General features: G+C 39.1%; 1 protein-coding gene across 3 annotated transcripts in view; it reads left to right on the forward strand.

The window, feature by feature from the left end:
* Window positions 1–2,662: 2,662 nt before the first annotated feature.
* The window catches only part of CARD11 (caspase recruitment domain family member 11), a 63,544-nt gene continuing 47,682 nt past the window's right edge, over window positions 2,663–18,524 (forward strand). Inside the window, exons 1-3 of one of the 3 annotated variants that reach the window (XM_075767555.1) lie at window positions 2,663–2,690; window positions 5,146–5,225; window positions 16,920–17,045. In XM_075767555.1, the coding sequence (XP_075623670.1) occupies window positions 17,033–17,045 (13 nt within the window). In that variant the 5' untranslated portion in view covers window positions 2,663–2,690; window positions 5,146–5,225; window positions 16,920–17,032. Of the gene's footprint in view, window positions 2,691–5,145; window positions 5,226–14,445; window positions 14,495–16,437; window positions 17,046–18,524 lie in introns of those variants that run through there. The other 2 variants (XM_075767556.1, XM_010309099.2) reach the window with 2 other exon arrangements.

An 18,524-nucleotide genomic window follows, 5' to 3' on the forward strand; every position in this document is an offset into this window, starting at 1 on the left:
AGTAATAGAATCATGGAGAAGAAATGATACCATATGTCACATAAACCTGGATGTAAGAGGTACAATACTGCAGTAATGGGACTTCCAACCTGCTGGGATACCTTTGTAAATGGAAATTGATTTTCTCAAGGATTCTTTACTGGGTGAAATAAATTAAATATACATTTAGTCTCACCAATTTAAAAACCTCTTTGTTAAAATAAGAACAGTGATATAGAGACAGGTTCTAATAAATTAAAGCAAGATAAATTATATCCAGCAGCTTGCTGAATATCTCAACTTATGAGGTTTTTTAAACTCTGAAGAATACAATAGGGGCCTCACAGGAGGATAGCCTGTGGATGTCACTGAAACACTTTGACTAGTTATAGATTATTTTAGCTTTGATTATGTAGCCATGTGTCTAGGCTCTTTTTTCCTCTTTCACTTTATGCTTTTAATTTGATAGGATTCTTCTTGGGAATATTTGAGTTGGAGGCAGTTTGGTTTAGGTCAATAGGCCCAAGTATGACCTTAGAAATAAGAGAGTCAACCTCAAAATGCTACACAGTTTCTGCTCAGACACTTAAAGCTAATAGGTTTTTAGGACACAAATGAAACTGTTGTACTCATTTTGCTGGTATAATTTACAACATTAATGATCAAAAAAGAGTGAAAAAAACAAAGTAAAAATGTTAATTTCAAGCACCATTACAGAAATACAATACAATACAATAAAATAAAAAATCAGATAAATGTTCATTTGCTGTACACTGACGGCTGTTAAGAGCCCATTGCCCTAAAGCAAGTTATGCTTGTGGCAGCAGAAGACCTAGGTCACTATCATTTGTGGAATGCGGATTACTTAATGGGGATTTTTGTTAATGTTTTAATAGAAAAAGGGGGTGGTTTAAATAGTGTTCCTTCAATAATGAAGAGTCGGCATTGTTATGGTGATTATGTTAATATACTGCTGCCTCTTGCTTTAGTGGCTAAGGCATTCTTGAATAAATAGAGCAGACTGAAGTCTCGGTGTAACCCAACAGTCAGTGTCTTCTGCACCCCAGCCTGGTGCTGGGTAGCCAGTCCTCCAGCTCCAGCTGCTCTTGTTCATGGTCCTGGATGGGATTTTAGCTGTGCTTAAAGGACGCTGATAAGCCTGGTATAACACGTGTCCATCGGCTGACTCTGTGCTTGTTTGCTGGTAGAGCTGATTCTCTAGCTGAAGGTGGAGAGTCACGTATTCTGCTTTACTTATTGCTGGGTCAAATGTTGTTGCATCATTTAACTATCACAGTAACATAACTATGTCTCCCCAAGACCAAAATTGAACTGCAATCCCTGACAAAGTTCACATGTATTCAGGTGACCACAGTAGATCTTTCTGTAGCTGCTTCTCTCTGATGAAAATTATGTTTAAACTAGAAAGTAAGCAATACCAAATATTAGGGGCATTCAGGGTTAAAACTGACTAGTATTTGTTGAAAAATGGGTCCTTTCAGAAGATTTCACTCTCTGCAGAGTTAGTTAACTCAAAATAGGTATCAGAGCTGTTTCTCTGGTAAGAACTGGAAGGTACATTAACTGTTCAAATTAGTTTAAAAACTCAGGTATGACAAGTTTGCTCAGGTTAAAGCTGTTGGTGCATATTTACATCTCAGTCTGAATCTGAGTCTTGTTAATCGTTTGGGTTGCATTACTTATACCTAAAAATCAGTCAGAATTTTTTTTTTTTTAAACTAGCTGTTGAGTACTGGAGGTATAGTAGGAGAAATGTAATTTGGAGGAAATATTTTTTTAAATAAAATAACTTCTCCAGTGCTCTTTTGCATACCAAACAGGCCTACTGACACTTCTGATATACTTCATGCATTCTGACACTTTTACATTTTCAGCCAGATAAACATGCAGTACACAGCAGAAGTGATTGTATTAGCTTCTTAGTTTCTGCACTGCCTATTGTATTAAATAATGGCTTAGAAAAATAAAATAAATCCAGTTCATGCATAAAGATGATTGGAGTAGAATAATAATTATGCGCATAAGTTCAGACCTTGAGTGTAGTACCTTCTGGGAGAAGCCAGCCTCCATGTTCAGTAAATGCATGCTTCCATCCTATTGAACGTGAGGGAAATTTATTTCTGGCATGCGAGACCTGTATCAAGTCCTGTCTGTGGAGGTGCGGACACAGGCATTTCTTGCTGAAGGATTCAAGTGAGCTCAACTGCTCTTCCATGAAGACTTTCACAATAGAGGCTATGCAGAAGTTGCTCTCTCACTATGAATTAGAGCAGACAATCTGCTTCCTCCAGTCTCCTTACATCTTAACTCATCAAATACTCAATGCTTTGGATGTCCTTGCGTAAAGCACCCCATTGCATAGCAGAAAAGCCCCACTCAATGGAGCATTTGTACTCACGTCAGCAAGGAATAAATTTTTCTTAAAGTCCTTTTTATGCAAGATTGAGTACACTTTGCAGATTGTAGGGCTACATGTGCAAATATCCACTCTGGGGAGCTTGTAATTGGTAATTTGTCCAGGTATCAAGGAGTTATTTGTGCTGTGAAACATCATGCATGATAGAAAGTTGTTTTCAGAATTAAAGGGTATGGTACCTAATTTTGCATCCTGTTCATTTTTATAGGTGTTTTTGCCGTGATAAGGAAGCAAGGTTAAATCCACTAATTTCTGTGGTGCCCCTGGAATGCAGGTAAGGGTATACTACAGTTTCATGAAAGGTGCAGTGACTTGGGTCTACAAACCTCCCCACTCTGTGTTGGGAAAAGCACAGGAATGGAGCAGAACAGTGTAGAATAGCATGGAATAGAACAGAAGTAAAGCCTTTGCTTTCTTACTTATTCACACCCATTTTAACTTCTGAGAATATACTTCCTCTTTAAATGGTGAGAAAAAATAGCCCAGGGAAGCTCATAGAAACCTTAGGAAAGATTTAAAATATTCCATCTGTGAAACTGTTTGCGATTAAAATATTGACACACAATCAATAAACCTATGAAATTTTGCCAAAGATAACTCTGCAGTGGTTGCAGAATTTTGTAGGATAATTAATATTGGAATAGTACGAATTAATTTAATCATAGTATTAACACCACGTACATAGAGTTTGAAAATTTTTTGGCAGAATAATAAAAGAAGACACTTAAGAGAGATGAGCATTCCACTTTCTCATGGTTCTCATGTAAGTTTCCACTTTCCAGCTTCCTTGGGCATTGTTCCATAAAGAAACCCAGTGAGCTCTTTCTCCTACAGGAGTCATTGCTGTCAGGGACTGAGCTGTAAAGAGAAACCTGGGTTTGTGATGAAATGAATGGAATTGGAAGGATCCAAGATTATCCCAGGATTTATTTTGCCACAAATGCCTGTATATTTGTTCTAAAATAGTTTTGAATAGAGTTTTTAAGCTCATTATGATTTTATTAATTTTGAGGAATTGTTTCAGTGTTTAATATAGGAATCTGGCTATAGGTTTGCATATGCCTTCACCCAGAATCTCTTTTAAAAATGACATGAAGAAAAACAGTAGGTTTTTTGACAGTATGGCTTTATATTACTAAGAGTAGTTCTGAGGTGATATGCTTATTTATCCCCTTCTATATTTGATCATGGTTTTCTTGTGAAATATGTCCGTGATACAGACAATGAGAGAAGCACAGCAATAAGGGAAGAATGTCTGATCACCACTACCATAACCTAGACCCACAAAAAATCCTCATCTTGTGAAACTGAAACCTTAAAAAGAAGCAGTGTTATTTATGATGCTCACAAACAAGCACACTGGAAGTCAGGGAGCAGCCAAGATAAGATCAGTCTCTCAAGGTATAGATATTAGCCATAGCTGTATTTAAAATTATTTCTAATTGAAGTGTGATTCTGCATATTTTGTACCCCACGCAAATTTAAAACGCGGCTAAGATTCTTAAAAAGAGACATTCAGAATAGCATACACTTGGAAAACACAGAATGTGAAATCTATAAGTTGTATTCTGTATGTTTTTTTATGGACCCAAAGTGATCTGTTCCTTTATGATCCTAAAGAGAAGACTCAACCTCACTAGCATTTACTAATGTTTTGGAGACCCAGTCTGTGTGGACTGCTGGGTTTTGTGAATTAACAAATGCTCTAAATGAATGCAATAAAAATAAATCGGGGATGCTGCATGGCAAAATGGGCTTTGTTCATTTATTTCTGACACGAATGGTTTAGTTTTAATTATTTATACTACTTCACAGTGCATTGGTAAATGTGCTGCAACATATTTTGTAAAAGTAATGAAGTCTTTGAAATAGCAGACCACAGTACAGCTGTCACACCCATTTGGTACAGTGGGGAGTGACCACTGTGCGGCAGGAAGAGGAAGGTGGCGTTTGCTTTTTCCTCGTGGTATGGAAACAACTGCACACGCACACTTTGTGATCTGGACATTTTGTTTCAATTCACACTGGCAGATAGAAATGACAAATCAGGTGCAAATAAGAGCTGATGGCCTTGCGCTGGGGATTACGCAAGCGTTTTGCTTGTGAAAGGAGAGCTGCTGCTAGCCCTCCTAGCCCAAGCGATGAAGCACGCTCAGTGGCTGAATAAATCAGTGTCACACGTGCAGATGGTAGAAATAAGCAAGTGATACCCAGGCAGCTGACACAGTTGTACTGCTAGGGTTTGGGATGACTAAACAGAGACAGCAAACACCGCAAGTGACTGGGGAATGAGAATACAGGAATAAGAAGTTTGAAATTGCAAAGTGTATACATTCTCTGGTTTCATATTTTCAGATCATTGCCTGCTCTCTGAAGTTGGCATAGGGAAACAAATAACATGGTTTTGGAGGCAAAGTTACCTTAAATAACCCAAAATCTCTTTCATATGATTTTGCATGGGAACTAAGAAATGGAATTGTCTCTTTTCATGCAAGAACCAGGAAAAGAGTAGGGCAGTTGGGGAGGGGGAAAAAAAAAATCCTAAAAAGAGGCAAGTATAATAATTTAATCTACAGTAAATACAAAAGAAATGAGCAGAAGTATATTTTAATCCACCTTTCATTTTACCCAGAACCTGAAAGTTCACTTTTGATTCTGACTCTGCTGACTCCTATGAGTTTGTAAACTCTAAAATCATTGCATTTACATTTTCTGGGCTTTATTTTTAGTACTTTTTGTATGTTTGAAATCATTAGCTATCTGAATAAAAAGAAACGTCTGAGATGACCTGCGCCGTATCCATGTGGAGGTAATGTAAGATGTCTGGTGAGGAGGGTTGATACAACTTGCTTTCAGGGACAATTGCCAGCAACCTCAATTACAGATAACTGCAGAGCAGCAGGTTGTGGTTGTGCATTGATCCTACAATCTCTGACTTTACGACCCTGGTATCATCCAGTCACTGAACCTACAGGCAATGCTTATTCTAATTTTCTTTTACTCTCTTTCGCACCATGACAGAATTAATTACCCTTTACTTCTGACCGTTCCAGCAGCATAGCTGGGTGCTGCCTCCTCTTCCTCCTTTTCCCTTCCACAGGAGTGCTGAGTATTCATTAGGAAGAAGGGAGAGGTGCTGTCATACCCAAAGGTGTCTCCTCCATCAAAAGTCTCACAGTGGGTTAATCTAAATTCTGTAATCAAAAAGAAGCAGTTGGCTTTTGTAGTGCCCCTTTGACTGCTCTCAGGGTCATGCCAGAAAGAATTCTTCCTTACTGCATTACCTTCACCCCCTCACAGCATATGGAGACGTTCTGAATTCAGCTAAAAAAGATGTATATGTCTCATTCCAGAAATAGGATCTGCCCAGTGTCTATATCATGTACACATTCCACTATGTATCCTGATACTTCTCCCTATCACCCCTTCTCTCTTCAAGGACAGTAAGTTCCTACAAGGTCTCCTGTGATGATCATGCTTTCCTCTAGGCTTGTCATAGTAGACATTGTGTTCCTGCTTCCCTGTTGTAAAATTGTTGAGATTTATATAAACAAAAGTAGCTGTCCCTGGTATGCTGATTCATCCAACTGATGTAAAGCTAAAATGTTTCAGATGAGCCTGCAGTAGTTTTGTGGAGGTACCATGTAATGGGCCGATAAACCACACAGTTACTGCATTCTCAGATGTCATTTACTTTCTCCAGGGCAGGGAAAGCCAATATGGGGTGAGCAGTAATGGTCTCCAGCAACTATAAAAGCAAAATGAAAAGTGACACTTTTCAACTCAGCAAAAAATAAAAGTGAGCTCTCCCTCTCCACTCCTCTGAACACTTGAGTTTTAGCTTCCAGCCAGGGCTGTCAGTTTAGACTACGCTCAGCAAAGTGAAAGCCTCTGCTGAAAGCTTTATATCATCATCTTAATCTTTCTCCTCACTTTTTCTTTCTTGTTAATTCATTTTTCCTAGGCCTTTATTTACTTACTATCATACTTGTTTTGTTTCTTATACCTAAGGCATCCACAATGGTTTCCCATATGGAAAAAAAGGTTGGACCTTGATTTTAATGTAATAAGGGTCAAGTTGTGCCATGTCTTATAAGGGCACTTCTTGTTTGCCTGTAGTGAGAATGTCTGTTCTGTAAAATTTCGCATCCTTTTTTATTTTTCTTCTGCATGTGTAGGTCAATATTACTGAGCTTCTTTCTTTGGGAAAAATAGTAACGGTTGAGAACCTCAGATGAAGGGCTCATAGAAGCGTAAAGCACTATTTATAGCAAATGTCTATTTCTTAGTTTTTGCTGAAAGCAGAACACTACCGCTATCTTTAGAAATGGAAATAAATTCCTTCTCTGTTTCAAGAAATCAGTGAAAATCTCCCCCATTGACTGCATGTTTGTACTTTCACCGTTACTGAGTCTTCTACACCTGCTCAGCAGCTCGTTCCACCAATACTCTTTGTCCAAAGTTTGGTTTTCCGTTCTGCCTTTTCACTTTCATCATCTCAAGTGCAATATCCATGTATGATTTTTTGACTCCCTGCAGAGTCCATATTTAGAGCTTTCTCCTCTTCCTTGCTGTCACCTCTATTCTTCTCTATGAAGCCATCAAGTACCAGCATATTTCTCATGCAGGTCTTAGGCCAGTGACTGCTGTGTAGTTTTTGGACCAGAACAGTGTTCTGTATGTATGAAATAGTTACAAGACAATTTCACTACCCTTCCTTTTCCATTAGTGGTTTTTTGCTTCCTTGTGTATACAGAACTATGGGGAGCTATAGCTTTTGGCCAGCAGTTCTTCCTCTGCTGGCTACTAACATCTTGTACGTTTGTCTTTGCAAAGAGTTCAGTTAAGTTTCCTGAAACTCATGTACATCTTCATTACTCCTCTCTTGTCTCCAAATCCTGCCTGTTTACTACATTATTACCTAGTTACATTGCTATGTCTAAATGTGAAACATTTTCTAGATCTTCTGTATTAAAAAATAAATTAAATGGGATTATACCCCATTATGGAGGATTACCTACTCTCTTTCTTATCTTTCATTATATTCCAGAAAAATACAGTCTGTTTCTTTGTTACTGCCATGTGTTGGGTTAATTCTCTGTACAGAGAATATTTTATGTATGCTCACTATTACAGTAGGATATTATTTACCAATGTTAATTTTGCTTATACTACAGCACACTTGAAAGTAAATATGCAACTTTTAAAAGCATATAGGAATCCTCCAGTGAGCAGTAATTTTAACTAAGTTACAAATGTTCAAGAAATCCAGTCACACATTAAAGAGATGACAGAAATATCTTGCTGGACTCAGATACAGCCACATACTAAACCACCCTTTGTTTCAGGGGTCTCATGAGAGGGCATCTGCTGGTGCCTGTACAGGGTTTGTGTAGTATTTTGTTTCAAAAGCTGGTCACAGTTCTGCCATCTGTCTTATTCGCATCTCTGGCAGGCAGAACTCAAGATAACATTAGTGTAAAGGTTTCCAGCCTGTTAGAAATGCAAGTTTATTCGCTTCTTTCCCATTTTACCCTTGTCACTCCTCTTGCCTGCACATGGTCAAAGAGCCAGATGAGGACTTCATGTTTTTCTGTAGCATTATGCTTCCTGAAAGCAGACTCCAAGGCACTTAAGCTCTGCTGGACTCTAACCCCAATCACATGTGCAAAACCAGTTCCGTTTAATTGCCTCAGGCACCCACCTTTTTTCTTTACTTACTTTTGAATTCATTCCCATATTGGAAATAGTATGTACTTAATTTAAGAATGTATTATTACTGAAATCAATTTTTGTATAAAAAGAACATTGCTAAAACTAAAAGCCAGAGAAAAATCAGATTCTTTGTTTCAATTCCTCTTTCCAACATTTTATGAGCATCTCGCATCTAGCAGTCACCAGAGTCAGGCTCTGTAAGAACAGAATAGGACAAAGATTTCAGAGAACGCTTACTAGGAAACCAATTCCCTAATGTGTCAGTATAAGACTGATAGTTTTTTGAGTACCTTAGCGCTCAGCCTTCATGACAACCTATCATCAATTTGTTAGTCTCTCCAGACCCAAACCATAGTATTGTTCAACCACTTAGGTTTTTCCCTGGGAAGCTAGCACAGCTAGAAATGGATTACTGGCCATTCTTGAAGGAAGTTTTCTGTCTTGTTTGTTAAGTGGATGATGCTAAAAAAACTTGAATCAACTATTTGTGAGCTCTTAAATGCAGTGAAAGCAAATACACTCCCACATACACATTCATTTTTCATGATCAGAGAAACACAACAACCTGTGGTATATGATGTGCATGAGTTCTATTCAGAGGAAAGGAAGGCAATTCTCTAAGAACAGGTACGTAATTAGTAAAAGACTGTACAGTGGTATATTCTGAGAAAGAAATATTTCATTGTGGATAAATCTTCAGGATTAGCATGAGTAACAGCTAAATTCCTCAATTATAGTGGAGTAGAGAAAGAGCTCACCACATCCATGATAGAACATAGAATATAGTTTGTTTCATCATGTAAGGATAAGAATTTGATGCAGTAGTTGCAAGGGAAATATACAATTCCCTAAATACTAATATTAAGTGGTAGTTCCCTCTTTCTGTCAATACTCTACAGATCATAGCTTCTTTGTCTCACCAGAAGTCCAATTTAGGAGTCACTGGGGTTTCTTAAAATTTATGTCTTTTACTCACTGGAAGTTTAACCCTAAAAGTTTCTAAGCAGTTCTTCATGTTTTGGTGAGCTAAAATAAGACAAATGCATAATTTGATGTTTTTGGGGAAACAGACGATATTGTTTCTTTGTTTTATCCAAAACTTTTACACTCTTAAAGGACACTGTGCAGTGCTGTACATTTTAGACAATATTTTTTTTCAGATTAAACTCTTATATGAAGGGACTGTGCCCAACTCTATGTTCTTTCCCTCCTACATACACAATATAACACAGGCATACTTCTGTGAATGAATGGGGTTCAAAAAGCTCAGCACTTGTCTTGTGTGTTTTACACAAGAATCAAGTAATTTATACATTGAACCAGGTAATTAGTGCAATGTCTCGTAAAATCAGAATTCAGTTTTATTGGAGATCATTAGCTATTAATGTAATAAATTTAAGAAATTGCTACAATTGTGGCAATTTGGATCTACAGACAAAATCCTAGACTCAGTCTATGTATGCTTAAATGTATTTAATTTCCATTACTTATTTTGATATGTGGTATCTGCATTCTATTACATCAGGTGAATCAGAAGTAACTCCACGAATGACAAGTGAATTACTGTTTATTACAAAGTTTATGGCCTGTAATGTGTGTGGGTATATGAGTACTGGAATGAAGTGAAATGAAAGTCCTATATATAGATGTAAAAGTATTTAATATTCTAACACAGAGTTGTCATGCAGTGAGAAAGCATAGCTTTCAGAAATCTATACCATTGTTTCAAAGAGAAGTATTAAAAATTCAAAACCAGATATTCATTTATGGATCAATAAATAGCAGTCATATAGTTTTATGGCTATGTTTAATCTCACATATGTAAAATCTTCAGTGATATATGACTACTATTTATATGCATTTTAAGAGTTCTACTACAAGAATGCTTAGCGTCCTTCCCTTGGGAGCCACACAGTTAAAAGGAAAATGAACATGAGAGCTTGGAAGAACAAATACATCCAAAGATGAAAAAATAATTTATAAGTAACAAGTCATAGAGAAATCATACATACTGATCAAGTATAACATCAGGATTTTTATAAGCTCGAGGCTGTGCTATAAGCCGTGCAGGCCAGTTCGGTCTAACAGGCTGTTAAAAACCACTCATGAATTCTCCCCCACCTGTTACTTCTGCCCTCTGTTCCAGTGCTACACTGCTCCTGCTTCAGGAGGCATTCCTACCTCTCGCTTGGAACACACCGTGTGTTCATAATCTGCCTCTGAAACCTCTGCTTTCAAAAACGATCGTTGCTGTTTGGGCAGAATAGCCGTGCATATGATGTTGGCTGAATCTTGTTCTGTTTTAAAGGAACACTAAGGAGAAATAAGGCTTAGCAACACAGTACTATGTCAGTCTGACCTCTGGTCTCTGATAACTTTTCCATCAAATTACTGACTTTGCTCTTTTAGAAAATGCCTGTTTCATAACCTTATCCCTGTCTGCTCTGCAAGGAACCAACTCGTGTTCCTGCAGTGGTTTCTTTGCAAGAGAGGAGATGTGTTTCCTTAAGGATGAGTTCAGCTTCCAACCTTGGGAAGATGGAGTTTCTATTCTCTGGCAGAGATGGATGGTTGGTTTGATTCAATATCATAATTCTTGTTTTTATAACATTTACTTATCATACGCTCACATGGGGTGTCATGTTCTGGTTTTGACACATCTATTTATATAACAGTTTCAAGTTCAAAGATGTCATGGTTCTCTTTACAAATGAGGAAAGTGAAGCACTTTTAGATTATGTGAATCACACAGAATGTCTGTATAAGACCTGTAATGAAAGTTTAAAAGTCCTTAACTTCCAGGTCTGTGCTGCATTCACTGGGTATTTAAGCTATAGAAAACGTCCCTTTACCATTCAAACTATGTGGATTAATATAGAACTCTTGTTTTAGATATAGCGTCATTTATATTATTAATTAACCCTGGTATTATTTTTTCTGTGAGGTATATTGTCTCTTGGAGCATAGCACTTAGCCTAAGTTTTCCTCCTTCTGACCTTTTAAAGAAGCTGTACTGAATAAAAAGGGAGAAAATGTTGAAGAATGCAAGCCATTAAAACTCTGCAGTTTTCAATTTGTCTCTATTAAAAATATGCATACATTTTTAATTAGAATAAATGTTGACCTATAAAGAAGACAAGAAACCTTTCAATTTAAAACAAACAAGCAAGAACAAGTAACTTGCCTCTCCTTGGATCTACGAAATTTCAGGTTTGATAGATTATCCTTCAGATTCCAGATATGTTAAATCCTTCACAGTCTAACAATCAAAATACATACTGACAATGCTTCTGTTGTGGAAGTGGGGAAAGATGACGTTGTGTTTTAAGCGAAAGATGAGATATGGGACTGATTAATTTATTTAGAAAAATATTTTACAAATTGTTGAACTAAAATTATTTTTTTCAGTATATTTTCTAGTGACAATGATCTGAACTCTGTTGAAGTTTTTTGCAATAACAGTGATTAGATTCCCTCCCGTCCCTCTTTATTTTAACAAAAAATGTTATTTTGTAAGTATTTGCTTTGATTTTTTTTAACTTTTGCCAGTTTGTTGTTTTTTTTTTTTTAAATAGTCTGAACTATGCGAAAACTGAACTATGTGAAAAACCTGTATCACTTTTAAGGGGGAATAAATATTCCTTTCTTATCTCCCCAATACTTCATCTCCTCATCTGTTGAGTGTGGATGAATATCTAACTCATTGGTTGCTGTGACACTAAATTATTTGTCTGGAAAGTTTAAAGATCCTTGTATTTTAAGCCCTATGGATATATAATTAAGAGCATAAGGAACAGCATAAGGGCCTGAGCTATGGCTCATACCCAGTTTTGATGGATAATATATGTGTAATGAAAAGAGAATGGTTGGAGTAATCACTAAATTAACTCCGACTTTTCTGGGAAGAGCATCACAGACTCTGGAGCTTCCTTCCCCTTCGGCCCCAAGAAGAGGCAGAGCAGATCCGGGCTCTTTGCTGCAGCGGAGGGCAGTTCTTTTGGCCAGGCTGTGGGTTGTGAACCCAGCCCCTGGAATGGATTTGCACCCAACTGTTCCATAAAAAGGAGGGTGAATATGCTAACACGTGACACAGATAAATCCCATAATACTGTTGACTCAACAGAGACTGTACGTTTTGTGAAAAAATACGTAAGCCCCAACACTGTCAAATAAAAGAGAGAATTTCATGCTCTCTGTTCCCCACTGATATATGTTTGGCTGTCATCTTATTTCATAGTTCAGGCAATTGAAACACTGTTTAAATGTGTATCATAAACCTATAGATGAGAACATTTCCCTGCTGGATTTAAACCATTACCCCCAAAGGTGTTAAAGAAACCCTGCTGTGTGTCACTTTTTAAGATCAAGGGGCATTTTTTATGTTAATGCCTAGAAAAGGCAGATGAACACTAACAGCTGCTTATCCACAGGCTGGTGAATTGAATAGGGAAATACTTCTGTTCTGGAAGTCAGATCTCCAGAGAAAAATGATAAAATGCGAGCATCTATAAGTAAGAATGATAGTCTCTAAGGATAGTTGAGCAAGGCTGATAATATAAAATATAAAATATGTAAAACATGGAAAATATTTAATACTTCTGTTTCTTTCGCTCAAGAGTTGGAGGGGTTGTGTTAGCAATAGATACGATGCTACTGTGCTCAGGCATGCAGGAGAAATGCGATATATTAATTCTCAAATCAGTAGTTTGTGAAATGCCTTTCTGGTATCCAGGGATTTTCAGGACTGTTACACTGATAAGGAGTCAAGGGCAGTCTCCTCATGGGCTGGGATGGCTCTCTTGGGAGAAGAAGGGAATAGAAGAAAAGGAACAGCAGATTGAGAGCTGGACAGTTTAGTTTCTCTGCTACCAAATGCTGGTGTTTTTTCCAGCTCTTCCATCGCAAGTATTTAAATCTATCTAGCAGGTCCCTTTCAGAGGTATGGCCTGCCCTCCTGAGTGGTGTAAAACCTCCGTACAAAGGCATTCTGTAGGAAGCCCTGGCGCACAAAGTGAACCTTCCACTGGATAAACAGATTTTACATAATGGGACAGACAGAAAGAGCAGCTTTCCTTATAGTCCCCAATAACAATGTTATGGTATGAAAGTCACTGTGAGCAAAATACTTGGGAGGGCAGCAGCAATGTGGAGGAATTTCTAAGATGCCAAGTTTTCTCCACTGTTTGATCACCCTGATAGAATAACAGAATAACCTTGAAATTTTGCTGGCTTTTTAGGCAGGGATCCCAAAGTAAAAGCCTGGAGGACGGGAAGGTACAGCACCATCAAAGGGCTTAAGATGCACTTGCTATTCAGGTTTTACCATCAGAGCTCAGATCATGCAGAATTAGAGCAACTGGAAGGAATGAAATACGCTCTCTCCTTTTCTGAAGTCTCTTTGAAAGATGGAGACAGCAAACATACCAGGTGAGTCCTGCCAGGTGACTTTCTTGTGAGGGCAGTTTCTTTGCAGGCAGAGGTGCAATTTATTGTTTCATGCATCAGGTTTAGTGAAAAAAGACTGAGAAGCCATAATCAAAAAATATAATTAAAAAATAATATTGTTACCTTTTAACTGGGAACCTAGCTAAACTAAAAGTTCCAGTGGATTTTTTTGGGGGAAAAAAACCAATTCCAGTGCTTATTTAGATGTCTTTCCAGTTTTTCTTTCCAGAGATGTAACTCTGTCAGCCAAGGTCCTAGACCCTGCATTTGACTCAGGAAACCCCCCTGGTTCAAACTCTGCAGCTTTGTGCCATATACATGTATTTTAGATGGAACATCTGGATTTTCTTGAGTTTTCTAGTTGCCTAAGAACATAATTATTTTCTGCACTTACATTGTGTGAAACACATTGCTTCAGTCTACCAGCCTCAAGGAACTGTAACCTCAACCATAACATTTTTATAGCTTGAGAGAATTTTTTAAAACTGAAAACCGGGATTAAGATTGTAAATTCTTACAAAAGAAAGTTGATACTTGGTTATGTGTGGCTTTGTGATTGACAGCTGGATCCCACTCAGCTAATCGCAGTTTGCCAGCAAAGTCTTTATGATTAGGAGAATTTCAGGTCCTTTGAGTTTCAGTGATAGACTCCTTAGAGCTGCTCAGGCTCCACTGGATAATTACTTCATCTCTAGGGCATCACTTTAGGCACAGGGAAATGTGGGATCTTCTTTAAAACAGTTGTTGTACTTCTTGAAAGCTGTTTGTAATCTACATCAGTAAGCAAAACAGCAGAAACAGGAACAAATTATATCTAACATCTTGCTTGACTCTGGAGGGCAGTTTTATAGTCTACTGTCTGGTATCTGATTTGCTGAAGAAAGCAAGGGCAGAAGGAGAAAGCTATAACGAGACTTGGTAAGTTTTGACTTGAATTTCTAGCGTGTTTTTCCTTTCAGGTTTGGAACTGTGTGGGGAAGACCTGAGGTTTCTAAATCGAAGTGAAGCCACAAAGCCTCCTGCCAGCAGAGTTAATTTCTCTGGTTGTGCTTAAAATGGTTCCTCTGTTGCATGCACAAACCAGCTTCCTCTGTGAAAGCAGTAGAAAGCTTGGCTCAGAAATAACTTATATTGGCTTTGATGGAATAATCATAGGCCACGATTCTTATAGCTCTGTGTCACAGTTTTTCTCTAAAGTATCGCTGGCTTTTCCCCAGTCAGACGCTGCAGAGCCTCCCCATGCAGTTGTCACATGGATGGAGTTTTGGCTGCTCACAGCAGGAAGCTTTCCTGCACCTTGTCACACACAGCTCGCACGTTTGTTCAAAGGCAAATTTTGGTAAAGTTGCAGAAGAATATAAGTAGCACGTAACAATATAGTCCTCACTGGAAAAAAATTGGTAGGGGTATAGCATGTTCTCCTGTTGCTCAGTGGGAGAGAAATTCCAGCTTTACTTAGTCTTTGAGCTCTTGATGTAGAGAACTGGAATCCCTTCCAGTATTGTCCTTACGGATCAGCCTGGGCCCTCAACCCAGGTACAGGTGCAAACATGTGAAATTATGGGGATGATAAGGGAAAATTAGAGCAGACCTGCCCCACACATTTTGCTGCCTGGAATATATTCTACTCCCTCCTGATTTTCACAGGGTTCAGGTTTTCAGTTTGGTAAGAACACTTTTGAGTGCTGTTGTAATGACACTTTGAGCCATATATTTTCTCTCTTACATTTCTTCTTTTCACTTTATCATCTCACTTCCTCCATTCTGTTTGACGCTGCTGTATCCTTTGATAGTTTTTCCACTGTACTTTTATACTTACTTTCCATTCATTGTGTTTTCCTTTATTGTCTAACAATTATTTTTTCCTTTCTTATTCTCTCACTCCATTACTATCATCATGCTTTCTCCTTTCCCGCATTCCTAAATTATCTATCTTTGGCCACTTAGGCTTATTATTCCTAATGTTTCTGCTTTTCTTTCTGTTAGTTTCTCTCACGAGATAAAAACACCCATGCACATATATACTGTTGCTTTCTTCTGGCCACAGTCTCCATGCATCCCTATTCCCCATGTGATTCTTCCTTCAGAGGGGTCTTTCCTCTAATTCTCACATATTCAGGACCTATTGCTGGCTCCAGGGAGGCTTCATTTGTGTGAGTCTACCCAGTGCAACGGGTAAAGGCTAGGGAGCGACTGAAAGTAGAACAGTATCTGTGCCTTGTTTTGCCCCAGAGGTCAAAAAGGCAATAGCAGAACAAGAACCAGCACATCACCACGCGAGTGATCCAGGCTAAGGATCCCTGAGTGAGACGGCAGCAGTGGTGAAGGATGTTTCTAGCAGTAGGACGGGGAGAACAGTAAGGGAAAGGACTGACTGACTTTTCTCCCGTTGCCTTGCCTGTGGAGGGAGGCTCTTGGTAGTAGCCTAGCAGGTAAATGTCCTCAGTGAGATCCACCAGTAGTTGGATTTGCATGTGTGGCCTTAAGCCCGGAGTGTCCAGCATTAAAGCAATACAAGGTACCACGGCTTCTTTATGTCAGCAGAGACTCCCTTTGGAAAATACATTGTTTAAAGTATCATTCAACTGTAAAATAATCTAATGCTTGCATAAAGTAAACCTTGTTGATGACTTTTTTAGCAAAAGCAGCTATTAATAAAATAGATGTTTTCTTGAAAAGCCTTTCAAGCCTTGGGAAAACCCAGAACTCCTTCTGCCTGGAACTGTTGATCTTGAAACTCTGTTTTGTTCAGTCCTTTCTTTCTTTTTTTCTTTCCTGCTTGCTTTCTAGCCAGCGTGTGCACTGAGAAGCAAGGGCTGCTGCTTTGTGGTCGGCGAGGCACAGCACCAGTGAGGCTGGCATTCAGCATGTCCCCTTTCGCCTGAGGGAAATGGGCACGAAAAGTCTGGAGAACTAGAATTGAGGCAGTGGAGAAAGCCTCCTTTTTCTGTCTAAGCCAGTTGTTTGTGCTGCTGCCAACTCTGCCCACTGTTCTTCCTGGGGAAGGGGCAAAAGTGCTTCTTTATTTGCGTACAGTGGTACTTCAGGGCTCTGCTGTCACCTGCATGCAGAGTCATTTGCAAACAGGCTGTATCGCTGGGGAGCAGAAATGTGTTTTTTTTATACCCTAAGCAGATTTATAGTCTGGTTTCCTGTCAGATCTTTGCATTTTCCTTCTCCGCCCCTCCCAGTCTCTGACACACTTTTTCTTACTTTCTGTGTCGCTGTCTGCTCATTCTGACACCGGTGCATTTGCTTCCTTCATTCCTGATTCTCCCTAAACTTCTGGCACTTTAGGGGCCGGGGGTATTTTGCTCCTTGTGTTTCCTTTCCTTTTCAACAGCTGCAGAGCACAAATAACTCCTCCAAGGCTCCTGGAGAGACACTGACAATTGCATGGAGGCGACGTAGAGAGTTTCAGCCTGCAGCAGCTGCAGCAAGACAGCCCGGTCACTCATGAGCACCCAAGGTAAGGAAAGCAGCTGTCAGATCAGCTCTACCTCACTGCTAGGACAGCACTTGACTCTAATCACTACAAGTTCCACTTTCACCTTTTTTGTGTTCATTTCCAAGAGTATGTTTCTTTGAAAACGATTGCATTCGCGCCTTCCTTGCCCTCAACAGGTCTTGTCGTACTTTGTGTGTACGGATGCTTGGAGCTCAGGGTTCAGTGGGGTAAACAGGCAGTAGCTGGAGGTGCAAACGTTCTTACAGAAAGTGTGCACTGGGGAGGAGAGTCGAAATGGAGATCTGGAGAGGGGAGATGAAAGGACTGATCATCAGCACTGGTCTCCAGGGAATTTCTGGTTCTACCCATAGTGCATTGTGCCCTAGCCTTTCCTTTAAATCACTGGGGATTTATGCTTTCTGTTACCTAACAAAATCTTTCTTCTTTGGTTTTTTTTTTTTTCTTCTCTTTTAATTTGTTCTTCTCACTTCTTTTATTCTTTTCTCAAACCTAATGTAGCTCTTACTATTTTTTCCACCATCTTTTTATGCCTGTTTTTCATCAGGCCTATTTTCAGTGTGACAAATGTTCCCCTTGTTCATTCCTTTCCTTTCCCTCCGCCTTCACTTTCTTGCCTGTGCAATAGACTGTACATCCTCCCCCATGTTCTTAATTTTTCTCTCCTTCCCCTCTGTCAGTTCCTTTTCTTTCTTGTGTTCCCCTTTCCCATTGCTCCTCTAGCTTCTCACATGCACTCCTACTTCCTGCTCCATCCACATTCTCATGCACACAGCATACATCGCTGCCCTGCAAAGTTAATTTTGCACACACGGTGCTGTTGCCTCTCCGCTGGATTGTCCTTGCACACACATGCTGCTTTCCTGTCTGTCCTTTCATCTACATGTGCACAATTTGCATATTTACAGGTTTGAGGATGCATCGCAAAATACAAGACTTTAATACTTGCACAGCTTCCTTCCAATTCTCAGGCTCGTATTTAGTCGTTCACAACAAATATCTTCTATCATCCTGTCTCTCTGTTTCTTTCTGTCTCAGAATTTTCTAACACCTATAACACACCGTAGCTTCCTCTCCACTCACAAATACATCCTGCCCTGACTCTGTGTACTCTATCCCTTCTCTATCATCCCACTCCTTCCTAAGTCCTCACCACAACTCTCCACCAGGTTTCTCTATCTGTTTTTATCTTGATGTTGCATTCATATTGGGAGGAACTACTGATGCAGATCGTCTTACTCTGTGCTGTCTTAGCATCCCCGCTGAGTACCTGTAGGGGAACTGGAGGAAGTACTGCAGTCTCTCAGCTCCTCTTTCCTTTGCAGAATATGCAGGCTGCAGCAGAGTGAGAGCTTGGCAATGGGACTGAAGGTAGATGAAAAAAATGAGAGAGCACAATCCAAAATGTCTTTGGGAAACTGTAAAAATAGTTCTAGTTGATCATGAGCCTTTTTACTAAACTTAAGAAAGTTTTAAACTTCC

The sequence above is a fragment of the Balearica regulorum genome, chromosome 15 (assembly GCF_011004875.1).
Source record: "Balearica regulorum gibbericeps isolate bBalReg1 chromosome 15, bBalReg1.pri, whole genome shotgun sequence".
NCBI lineage: Eukaryota > Metazoa > Chordata > Aves > Gruiformes > Gruidae > Balearica > Balearica regulorum.